The sequence below is a fragment of the Anolis sagrei genome, chromosome X, assembly GCF_037176765.1.
Source record: "Anolis sagrei isolate rAnoSag1 chromosome X, rAnoSag1.mat, whole genome shotgun sequence".
NCBI lineage: Eukaryota > Metazoa > Chordata > Lepidosauria > Squamata > Dactyloidae > Anolis > Anolis sagrei.
Window position 1 is genome coordinate 67,072,283 of NC_090034.1, and position 12,597 is coordinate 67,084,879.

Consider the following 12,597-nt stretch of genomic DNA (forward strand, 5'->3'; position numbering starts at 1 on the left):
ATCACAACCAGACACAGTGAAGACATCTGCCCTTGCGCTGTGCTACTCTGCTGCTGAGTATGCATGCCCAGTGTGGAACACATCTCACCACACTAAAACAGTGGGTGTGGCTCTTAATGAGACGTGCCGCATTATCACGGGGTGTCTGCGCCCTACACCACTGGAGAAATTATACTGCTTAGCCGGTATCGCACCACCTGACATCCGCCGGTAAGTAGCAGCCAATAGTGAAAGGACCAAGGCAGAGACATCTCCAGCTCATCCCCTGTTTGGGTATCAGGCAGTACGTCAACGACTTAAATCTAGAAATAGTTTTCTAAGATCTACAGAGACACTCGCTGGAACACCTCAGCAAGCGAGAGTGCAAAAGTGGCAGGCTCAAACCCAGAACCTCAACCAATGGCTGATACCAAATGAGAGACTCCCCCCTGGGCACACAGAGGACTGGGTGACTTGGAAGGCGCTGAACAGACTGCGCTCTGGCACCACGAGATGCAGAGCCAACCTCAAGAAATGGGGCTACAAAGTGGAATCCTCGACATGCGAGTGTGGAGAAGAGCAAACCACTGACCACCTGCTGCAATGCACCCTGAGCCCTGCCACATGCACAATGGAGGACCTTCTTGCAGCAACACCAGAGGCACTCCAAGTGGCCAGCTACTGGTCAAAGGACATTTAATCAACTACCAAACTCACAAATTTTGTATTTTGTCTGTTTGTTTGCTTTGTTCTGTTTGAAATGTAATATAATTGACTGGTTGCCCTGGCACGACAAATAAATAAATACCCACATCTATGGCAGACATCCTCAGAGGTTGTGAGGTTTGTTGGAAACTAGGAAAATGGGGTTTATATTGTGGAATGTCTAAGGTGGGAGAAAGAACTCTTCTCTGTTTGAGGTAGGGCAGCAAGTGTGAATGTTGCAGTTGGCCACCTTGATTCGCATTTAATGGCCTAGCAGTTTTCAAGGTCTGACATATTATTGCCTGGGGGAATCCTTTGTTGGGAGATGATTAGTTGGCCCTCGATTAGCATTTGATGCTAGGTCATTAAATGCTAATCAAGGTGGCTGATTGCTACATTCACACCTTCCTCAAACAGACAAGAGTTCTTTCTCCCACCCAGGACATTCCACAGATATATAAACCTCATTTTCCTAGTTTCCAACAGACCACCTGATGAACCAGCCTGGACACAGCATATTACTTGAGAACACAGAAATGTTGGACCACTCTCACAACCACCATGTCAGACTACACAGAGAAGCCATTGAAATCCACAAGCATGTGGACACTTTCAACAGAAAGGAAGAGACCATGAAAATGAACAAAATCTGGCTACCAGTATTTAAAAAACTCTAAAATTATAACAGCAAAACAACAGAGAGGAAACAACCAGGCACAAATTAACACCTCCCAGCAAGAGATTTTCCCAGGCTCAGACAGGCCTTCAAATGCTAATGAAGGTGATCAGCTAAACATTCCCACCTAACTGCAGCAGGGAAGAGCTCTTTGCCCCACCCCAGCCATTCCACAGATATATAAACCCATTGTCCTAATTCCAACAGACCTCACTACCTCTGAGGATGCTTGCCATAGATGCAGGCGAAACGTCAGGAGAAATGCCTCTAGAACATGGCTCTATAGCCCGAAAAAACCCACAAGAACCTAGTGATTCCAGCCATGAAAGCCTTCGACAATACATAGACCACATAACCTCTGAGGATGCCTACCATAGATGCAGGTGAAACGTCAGGAGAGAATGCTTCTTGAACATGGCTATACAGCCTGGAAAACACATAACAACCCAGTGATTCCAGCCATGAAAGCCTTTGACAATACAAACTTGGGCCCTCCAGGTGTTTTGGACTTCAACTCCCACCATTCCTAACAGCCCTTTCCTTTCCCCCCTCAGCCGCTAAAGGGCCTGAGGCTGTTAGGAATGGTGGGAGTTGAAGTCCAAAACACCTGGAGGGCCCAAGTTTGCCCATGCCTGCTCAATGTAACCAGTGCCAAAATTGGTCCTTAATGTTGTAAAGGATTCTGGGTAGTGTTTTAGAGCAGTGCTACTAAAAGTTGTGTTGCTAGACTAGGGCTGGTCCCGAAAACACTGGCTGCTGTTCCTTGGCATATCTGCAGAAAGAAACCATTGTCACCAATGGGCACATTCGTGGTGCCAGTTCCTGGCACTGTTTCCCATTAAATAGCTGGAGAAACACTGCTCCAGAACAGTGGTTCTCAACCTGTGGGTCTCCAGATGTTTTGGCCTTCAACTCCCAGAAACAGATGGGATTTCTGGGAGTTGTAGGCCAAAATGCCTGGGGACCCACAGGTTGAGAACCACTGCTCTAGATGGTAAAGTCAGCTCACACGAGTCCGTTGGCCAGTCCCATATTCATGGGTTTAACTTCTGCAGATGGGATTTTTGCGAATTTGATTAAAATGTTCTCTTTAGGAATCTCTAGGCCGGAGCTTTCCAAACTGTGTGTCGTGACACCTTTGTGTGTCGACTGCAGTGTTATCGTGCGAACGTAACAAGAAACCTCTGAGTCTACGGGAAATGAGCAGTGAATCATATACAATTAAAATATTTTTAAAATATTAAAAACATTAAAATACAAAGACATGTTTATTTTTTAAATTAAATTTTAAATATTTTTTTAAAATAAATATTTTAATATTTTAAAAATATTTGTGTATTTTAAATATATACATAAAAGGTTTTCATAAGATTATCAAGGGTCTGGAGAATAAGTCCTATGAGGAGTGGCTTAAAGAGCTGGGCATGTTTAGTCTGCAGAGAAGGCTGAGAGGAGACATGAGGAGGGCCATGTAGAAATATGTGAGGGGAAATGTTAGGGAGGAGGGAGCAAGCTTTTTTTCTGTGGCCCTGGAAACTAGAATGCAATGGAACAATGGCTTCAAACTACAGGAAAGAAGATTCCACCTGAACATTAGGAAGAAATTCCTCATTGTGAGAGTTGTTCAGCAGTGGAACTCTCTGCCTTGAAGTGTGCTGAGGCTCCTTTGGAGGCTGTTAAACAGAGTCTAGATGGCCATCTGTTGGGGGTGCTTTGAATGTGATTTTCCTTTTTCTTGGCAGAGGGTTGGACTGCATGGCCCACGAGACCTCTTCCAACTCTTATGATTCTATGAATGTAACAAGCAGAGGCGACCCTAGGTAATTTTCAACGGTAAGCAAACAGTATTTTGCCCCCCCCCCCCCCCAACCAACCACTGATATATATTTTCTGTTCGTCGTGGGAGTTCTGTGTGCCATATTTGGTTCAATTCCATCATTGGTGGAGTTCAGAATGCTCTTTGATTTTAGGTGAACTATACATCCGAGTAACTACAACTTGCATATGTCAAGGTCTATTGTCTCCCAAGAGTGTCTCAAGAGCACCCCCGGACAAAATCAACTATACTGTGAATGCTTATTTTGCGTAATGGGTTGAGCCGCCCCTGGTAACAAGAAACCTCTGAGTCTGTAGGAAATAAGCAATAAATCATATACAACTAAAATATTTTCAAAATATTAAAATCATTGAAATACTAAAAACAAGTTTAATGTTTACAATTTAAATTTCAAATTTAAATATTTTTTAAATTTAATATTTTAATATTTTAAAAATATTTGTATATTTTAAATTTGTATATTTTTCATTTATATTTTTAAAAGTGTTCAAAAGATGTGTTGTGTCCCATACACTACATTCTACTACAGCTTATGTCTGTGCCTGCATCTCATATAAGGCTTTGGTTCAACCTCTGGTTTGCTAGTAAAACTGAATTACTGTGTCGCGAAATGATGCGTGTCTAAAAAATGTGTCACCAACATGAAATGTTTGGAAAGCTCAGTTCTAGCTCCTCCAGCATGTTCAACCTCTGATGGACATTGGCCAAAGAGTCATGCTGGAGGTCCTAGAGCAGTGGTTCTCAACCTGCGGTCCCCAGATGTTTTTTGCCTACAACTCCCAGAAATCCTAGCCAGTTTACCAGCTGTTAGGATTTCTGGGAGTGGTAGGCCAAAAGCATCTGCGGACCCCCAGGTTGAGAACCACTGGTCTAGAGATTCATAGAGAGAATACAAGCTGAGAAGTCTATAGTTCAGTGGTCCTCAACCTGTGGATCTCCAGGTGTTTTAATTGAGTACTTCCAGAAATCTCCGCCAATTTACCAGCTGTTTGGATTTCTGGGAGTTCAAGGCTAAAACATCTGGGAACCTACAGGTTGAGTGTGTCTGCACTATTTGTTTTTGATAAGGCCAACTGGCTAATCAATAAAAATTGTTGTTGTTGTTGAGAACCACTGTTCTAGTTGACATATGGTCAACATCTGACTACAATTTGCTGTTTTCTTTATGCTGGTAAGGACATTCTGGGAATTGTAGGTTTTTTTGAACCTTCGATAACAATATTTCCAAACTCTCATCTCAGCCATGACCTTCCAAACAAAACATTGCCTCTGAACTTTCTAAGAGCAAAGTAAACCAAATGCTATTGACTCTTGAAAGTCAACGCCAACCACTTTCTCCCTTTATTAAGGACAGGCTGGAAGGAAAGCAAACAGCCTCGCTGCTTTATGGTATCTGAAAAAAAATGTCATTGTATTTGCACTTGGCAAGCTGGTCTTTGAATTTCCCCCGAGGGAAGTGCCTTTCTGTGAAAATTACACAAAGAGTTATTTGGAGAAAGGGCAAAGAGTTCTTATTATGGGCTTATTGTTTAAGGGTTTTGAAATCTCCTGCAGGCCTTGATTGTTTCAAAGTTTACAGAGAGGACACAGGCAACAGAAGCAAAAATTGCATATGCGTTTTGCACAGAAAATAGTTTGTGTAGACAAATTATTTTCTGTTAGCTGTGCAGAAAATTCTGAGTAATCTTCGAAGAGTTTGGTCAGTTTGGGACATTCTTAAGATTTCCTGGTGCATAAGAAAGATTTTTTTTCTGAATATGTTTATATTATTTTCCATCCCTATGGTAGAATGTTTCATATTCGTATTGAAAGATTCTGTGGCACATGACAATTGGGTTTGTCAAGATTATTAAGATCATCTGGAGAGGCCCTGCTCTCGGTCCCACCGGCCTAGCAAGCGCGCCTGGTGGGGACGAGGGACAGGGCCTTCTCGGTGGTGGCCCCGCGACTCTGGAACTCTCTCCTTCTGGAGGCCAGAACCGCCCCATCCATCCTAACATTTAGGAAACGGGTGAAGACGTGGCTGTGGAGTCAGGCCTTCGATGAATGAGACAACACCATAGGACCCTGGATGGAAGTTGATGTAGATCCATCTTAATAGGACGACTGACCACTGTAGTTTTATATATAGTGTTTTTAAAGTTGTTTTTGTAATTGTGTATATGTTTTTTATGGCTGGAAACCGGGCTGAGTCCCTCAATGAGGTTGAGAAGCTCGGTATAGAAAACTGTGAAATAAATAAATAAATATTTGTCCTATTTGTTTTCCTTCAGAGGGTTTCTGAGTACTCAGGATTCTGGACTGAGCAACATACTACCTAGAATGTAATAAAATAGGCATGGAATGTTTATCATGCCATCAGAGGCGGCCCCAGGTAATTTTCAGTGGTAAGCAAGCGGTATTTAGCCCCCCCCACCCAACCAATCACTGATATATATTTTCTGTTCATCGTGGGAGTTCTGTGTGCCATATTTGGTTCAGTTCCATCATTGGTGGAGTTCAGAATGTTCTTTGATTGTAGGTGAACTATACATCCCAGTAACTACAACTTGCATATGTCAAGGTCTATTTCCCCCCAAGAGCGCCTCAAGAGCGCCCCTGGGCAAAATCAACTCTACTGCGAATGCTTACTTTGCGTAATGGGTTGAGCCACCCCTGCATGCCATAGGAAAAAAAGTATTTCCTAGTGCTATTTTTTTCTAAAATGGCAAGACTATAGAGCAGGCATGGGCAAACTTTCTAGTTTGGGGGCCGCATGGCAAGTCAGAGCAGGGTGGGTGGACCAGGAGGGAGGGGGTTCTCTCCAAGCCCCCTCGCTGCCCTTTCCTCCCCTTCCTCTTCTCTTTTGGAAGCAGAAAGTGAAGGAAAGATGGGAAACGTTTGGATCCCAGAAGGGTTGGTCTTGGTCAGGATGAGATGGTGGACGGGAGAGAAAAAGTTTATCCATTAGACCTTGTATTGCCTATTCCTGATATAGAATCCTAGAATCTGAGAGCTGGAAAGGCACAATCAAAACTTGTGCGCCAGTTGCGCCCGTACCTTGGGAAGTCTGATCTGGCCACAGTGGTCCACGCTCTTGTTACATCCCGAATAGATTACTGCAACGCACTCTACGTGGGGTTGCCTTTGAAGACAGTTCAGAAACTTCAACTAGTCCAGCGGGCGGCAGCCAGATTACTCACCGGAGCGTCATACAGGGAGCATACCACCCCTCTGCTATGTCAGCTCCACTGGCTGCCGATCCAATTCCGAGCACAATTCAAAGTGCTGGTTTTGACCTACAAAACCCTATACGGTTCCGGCCCAGTGTATCTGTCCAAATGTATCTCCTTCTACGTCCCGCCTCGGGATCTTCTGGGGAGGCCCTGCTCTCGGCCCTATCTCTATCACAAGTGAGGTTGGTGGGGATGAGGAGCAGGGCCTTCTCAGTGGTGGCCCCTCACCTGTGGAATTCGCTCCCCGGGGAAATTAGGTCATCATCATCCCTCCTCTCATTTAGAAGGAAATTAAAAACATGGATCTGGGACCAGGCCTTTGGGTAATCTGGCAGATAGACAAAGAACTAGTGATGACAACTGATGGACTTGACTGTGTGAAACTGAATTTATGAACTCTGAGTTGGCAAACACTGAGCATTAGATTAGTTTTATAGATTTTGATGATGTGATGTTTTTGATGTGTGATGTATAATGGACTGTTTTAATTGTTTTAATTACTGTTTACATATGCTTATTTTTACCTTGTTGTGTGCCGGCATCGAATTGTGCCTTTTGTAAGCCGCCCTGAGTCCCCCCTCGGGGGTTGAGAAGGGCGGGGTAGAAGTGCAAGAAATAATAAAATAATAATAAAACCACTCCCAATAAAGTCCTTGTGGAAAAGCATCCACAGAAAGAGGCTCTATCACTCTCTGAGGCAGCCTATGCCACTCTCTGACAGCTCTTTCTCTCAGGGAGTTCTTCCTAATGTTTCAATTGAATCCCTTTCCCTGCCATTTGAACCCATTACTCCCTTGTGCCCTGATCTCTAGAGCAGCAGAAAGTCAGTTTTCTCCTGCCCTCTTCCTCAATGGGACATCCTTTGAAATCATGAAACATGGTTCTCATGTTCTCTCTCTACCTTCTCTTCTCCCAGCTAAACATCCCGAGGAGGAAAGAAGGAAGAAAAAAAGAGAAGGAATGAAAAGAGAGAGGAAGAGAAGGATGGAATGAAGGGTAGAAGAGAATGGAGGGAGAGAGGAAAGAGAGGAGGAAGGAAAGACAAAAGGGAAGGAGAAGGAGGGAAAGAGGGAAGAAAGAGGGATGGAAGGAGGAAAGGGTGAAAAGGAGGGAGGGAGAAAGGGGGAGGTAAGGAAGGAAGAGCAGGAGTGAAGGAGGAAGGAAAGAGAGAAGGAAGGATAGAATGACGAGAGAGAGGAGGGCCTGAGAAAAGAGCTCAAGGGGCCGGATGCGGCCCCCGGTCCAGGGTTGCCCCATACCTGCTATAGAGCAATCCTGCCATGGTAGAATAACATGGGTGCTTTTGCCTTCAAACATAGAGTTTGGAAAAGTTACTTTTTTCAAGGACAATTCCCAGAATCCTCTAGCCAGCATAATCCAGCCCTGAGAAAAACCCAGTTAGCAGGAAAATAAATTAAGGGTGTTGGAGATTGGTGGCATCATAGATACTAACCCAGGGGTTCTCAAACTAAGGCCCGAGGGCCAGATGCGGCCCTCCGAGGTCATTTACCTGGCCCTCGCTCAGGGTCAACCTAAGTCTGAAACAACTTGAAAGCACACAACAAAAACAACAATCCTATCTCATGAGCCAAAAGCAGCCCTACGATTCCCACTGAAATACTATTAAGTTTATATTTGTCAAAATTGTTCTTCATTTCAATGATTGTATTCTTTTAAAGTGTTTTTTGCACTACAAATAAGATATGCGCAGTGTGCATTAGGAATTCATTCATGTTTTTTTTCAAATTATAATCTGGCCCTCCAACAGTTTGAGGGACTGTGACCTGGCCCTCTGATTAAAAAGTTTGAGGACCCCTGTACTAACCAATAGACACTTTTGATTTCTCTAGATGACTACCCAATTTTAAACTACATCCACGGAAATTTCCTTACTTGGTAGAGGTCTGTGAGGATGAAAGCAGCAGTAGTTTTGGATTTTGGACTCATTTTCTGGAACAAGAGCCAACAAACAGCAGCAGACCCTCAAATAATAAAGGTAAGGCTACCTAAAATTGCACGATACTGACTTTGGGGCTGGAAGAAAGTATCAAGTGTTGTAGAAACTACAGATGCTTGCAGTGGTACATTGAAGCGAATTACATACATTGGGGTGAGGAGGGAGTGAACTAGCCTATATGAAGCTCAAGCTACACTTTCTCCATAGGCTAAACCTGCTGTTTGAGTTCAACGTGGTGGGCTTTCTTCGGACCCAGGTTCTCTGCTTCCACAAAGTCTCCTCCATGGGAGTTTCTTCACTTCCTCTTGCTTGTCCACCCTTTCCTTTATCAATGAGGTTCTGCATATTGTTAGGCCTCAGCCGCATTGCCACAATGTCCTCCTCCACAAAGATAATGATCCACCAAAAGCGGGTATTGATGCGGCTCCTGAGCAGCAGTCGCCAAGATGGCCAGGATCTACGAGGAAATGGCTCAGAAGCGGGAGATGTTTGGACGATGGTAGTCCGCATTGGCACGGGTGGGAAGGGGAGAGGAGGTCGACACCCCAAGTTCTCAATGCAAGGGCTGGAGTGGATGCTTTGGTTGGTTTGATTATCAGCTGCAGGGCAGAACAGATGGGCAATGAAGGTGGGGAGCAGTGATAAACAGCAAGGCAGTCTCTCTCTCTCTCTGTATGTCCCTCTCTCTGGATCAACGCAAAGGCACCATATCAACTCTGCAGCCCCAACGTTTCTGGGAAGGATGATCATGGGCAAGTATGAACCAGGAGGAGCATTGGGCACTAGTGAGACTTCTGTCCCTGGAGCATGCTGTAGAAGGAGAAAAAGATGTAATAAGATTATTATTTGGGACTCTGCCCAACTCAGCCATGAAACAACATCATGGTTGAAGGAAGGAGAAGAGAGATCTGGAAAATGAAAGAAGGAAAGCCAGGTTCAACCAACAAAGAATGAACGTAAGTTAATAAATTGTTAGTTCTCACAATGATATTGTTTAAGATAATATTTATATTGTACTTTCAAGGGAAGCAAGAACTATTAGAAGAATAATACTGGCCAGTAGATATTTTAGTGACTCAAACGTTAGCCCTGTTTATGGGTATACTTGACCTGCTGTTTCCAAACATGGCACCAGTTTCCCCCTAGAGCTGTTGCCATTAGAAACCATGATAACTATATCCAAGAAACTACATCTGATGCCTCCCATCCAAATGCAATATTCTAAAACTGCACTCCAGGAATAGGCCTAAAAAGCCAAGACACCAAAGTTTTGTTGTAGAGGGGTCTTACCAAAGTATTACACAGCCCACCAAAAAACAAAACAAAAGACACCAAAGTTTTGTTTTGTTTTGTTTTTTGGTGGGCTGTGTAATACTTTGGTAAGACCCCTCTATCTGCCAAGTGATATGTTCCTGGCCAGATCTCCGTTATGTAAACAAAGGATGTGATTGTACACCTTAAAACTACCTGACTTCCAGTTCCCACATACCATAGAGTCCCCCTGGGGAACTAAGAAAAATCCTAAAGACATATTACATTTAGGAATTTGCTACGTCCTCTAGGATTACTCTATGTTAATTTCCTGGGAAGCAAATCAAAGAATTGCCTGGAGGTCCTAGCAAATTCCTACACTGACAGTTCTTCCTTGGTCATGAGTGAGATCATGGATCTGGGTCCCACACTCAGAAAAATAAAGGGGCATTCAGAGACCATGAAGGCACACTTCCATAAACACTTCCTAGGAAAGGATACTAGGGTTGTGTTGTTGAAGGCTTTCATGGGTGTGAATTGCTGTGAATTTTCCGGGCTATATGGTCATGTTCAAGGAGCATTCTCTCCTGATGTTTCACCCATGTATCTATGGCAGGCATCCTCAGAGGTTGTAATTGGCCACCTTGATTAACAATGAATAGCCTTGCATCTTCAAATCCCGGCTGCTTCCTGCCTGGGGGAATTCTTTATTGGGAGGTGTTAGCTTGCCCCGATTGCAGGGGTGGCTCAACCCATTACGCAAAGTAAGCATTCGCAGTATAGTTGATTTTGCCCAGGGGCGCTCTTGAGGCGAGTTGTAGTTACTGGGATGTATAGTTCACTTACAATCAAAGAGCATTCTGAACTCCACCAATGATGGAATTGAACCAAATATGGCACACAGAACTCCCATGACGAACATAAAATATATATCAGTATATATCAGTGATTGGTTGGGGGGGGGGGGCGCCAAAATACTGTTTGCTTACCGTTGAAAATTACCTAGGGCCGCCTCTGCCCGATTGTTTCTTGTCTGGAATTCCCACCCCCCCCCCCTTTTTTGTGTTGTTCTTTATTTACTGTCCTGATTTTAGAGTTGTTTTTTTTTTTTTAAAAAAATAATACTGGTAACCAGATTTTGTTCATTTTCATGGTTTCCTCCTTTCTCTATGTTCTGTCATGGTATTTGTTAGAGTGGTCCAGCATTTCTGTGCTCTCAAATAATATGCTGTGTCCAGGTTGGTTCATCAAGTGCTCTGCTTTGGCTGACTCCTCCCAGGCAGGAAGTAGCCAGGCTTTGAAGCTGAAAGGCCATTCAATGCTAATTAAGCTTGCTAACACTCACATTTGCCTCTAACAGATGAGGGTTCTTTCTCCCACCATGGACATTCCACAGATAGATAAATCCCACTTGCCAAGTTTCCAACATACCTCACAACCTCTGAGGATGCCTGCCATAGATGTGGGTAAAACGACAGGAGAGAATGCTTCTGGAGCATCGCCATGCATCCTAGAAAACTTACAGCAACCCAGATACTGTGGTTGACATCACTAATGGCGTTTTGGCTGAGTTGGGCAGATACCCAAATAGTAAACTGCTGAACATAGTTATCTGAAATTCATGAGCTCTGAATGTTGCAGATATTTATTTATTTATTTACAACATTTATATGGCGCCCTTCTAACCCCGAAGGGGACTCAGAGCAGCTTACAAAATATATATACATACAATATATTATATTATTAGCATAGCACAATATCAGTATTAAATATTACTATATTGTACTATACCATTATATTGTAATATTATTAGTAATATTACATGTAAATTAATATATAATTATAATATCATATTATTATTATTATTATTATTATTATTATTATATTGCAGTTATGGCAATGTTAAAGAAAGGTAGATTCATGACTGATACATCCTTATCCTTCATGCCTGAAAAGGCACCCACAAATTGTCCACAAATTCAACGGTCAACTTATGGTCTCTTTGGGTGTGACATTTTCTGCAAAAGGGGAAATTTATGCAGAGCTTGAGAGAAAGAGAGAGAGAAAAATATTTTGAGCATAACTCCCAGCAGCCTTAAAGTTGGTCAAGGGATCCTGGAAGCAAGAATTTCTCAATCTTTCAAGTTATTTAGTCACCATATTTGAAGGCCGAGTCAGTGAAAAAAAAAATCCAATTAAAGTGTCGGTTTAATGAGAATTTTGAAAGCAATGAGGTTAGCGATTGAAAGTTATGCCTGTAGTGATTTGTACACGAGAACCTGGTACTTACTGCGTAGAATTCTTAAATGCTATACCGCAGTGCACACCGTGCTGACTGTAAACTCTGCCTCATTGGCCATGATATCTGTCGGCTGCAAGTTGCGGTCATACATTGGGTTTTCAAATGTTCCTCGGACGTTGGTGTTTTCATGGCCAGCATAGCCATTGAAGGGCACCTTCGGTCTCCTTCTGAACCAGACGGGGGTCAAAGAAACATAGGAGGGAAACAGAGAGAACATGGTGGGTGGTTAACACAACAACTAGATTCTCGAAAAAGGAGTGAGTGGCAGAATTATTTATTTATTTACAGTATTTATATTCCGCCCTTCTCACCCCGCAGGAGACTCAGGGTGGATTACAATGTACACATATATGGCAAACGTTCAATGCCAAAGACACACAACAGATACAGACAAACAGTCAGAGGCTATTTAACTTTTTCTGGCCACCAGGGGAGCTGTCGCTTTCATCGTCCATCTGCGACACTGATGAAGTACTTCAACCCCATCACTACCTCAAGGACATGTTGAGATGTCATTGCCATTGCTATAATTTCAAATATATTCTGTACATAAATTGTACCTGGTTGCCATGCATAGACAGCAGCATTTTCCAAATAGCAAAAATAGCATTTTCTGCACAGGAAGTAATATTTCTGCATTGAATATTTTCTACAGAGAAAAAAGTATTTTTCTGT

General features: G+C 43.1%; 1 protein-coding gene across 5 annotated transcripts in view; it reads right to left on the reverse strand.

Annotated features, from left to right (window-relative positions):
* Positions 1-8,025: 8,025 nt before the first annotated feature.
* Positions 8,026-12,597, reverse strand: part of CSMD2 (CUB and Sushi multiple domains 2) — a 984,984-nt gene continuing 980,412 nt past the window's right edge. For 4 of the 5 annotated variants that reach the window (XM_067473669.1, XM_067473670.1, XM_060784609.2 and 1 more), the window contains 2 exons: positions 11,911-12,089; positions 8,026-9,179 (listed from right to left, as the gene is read on the reverse strand). In XM_067473669.1, coding sequence (XP_067329770.1) covers positions 11,930-12,089 — 160 coding nt within the window. In that variant the 3' untranslated portion in view covers positions 8,026-9,179; positions 11,911-11,929. The remainder of the gene's footprint in view (positions 9,180-11,910; positions 12,090-12,597) is intronic. The other variant, XM_060784605.2, reaches the window with a different exon arrangement.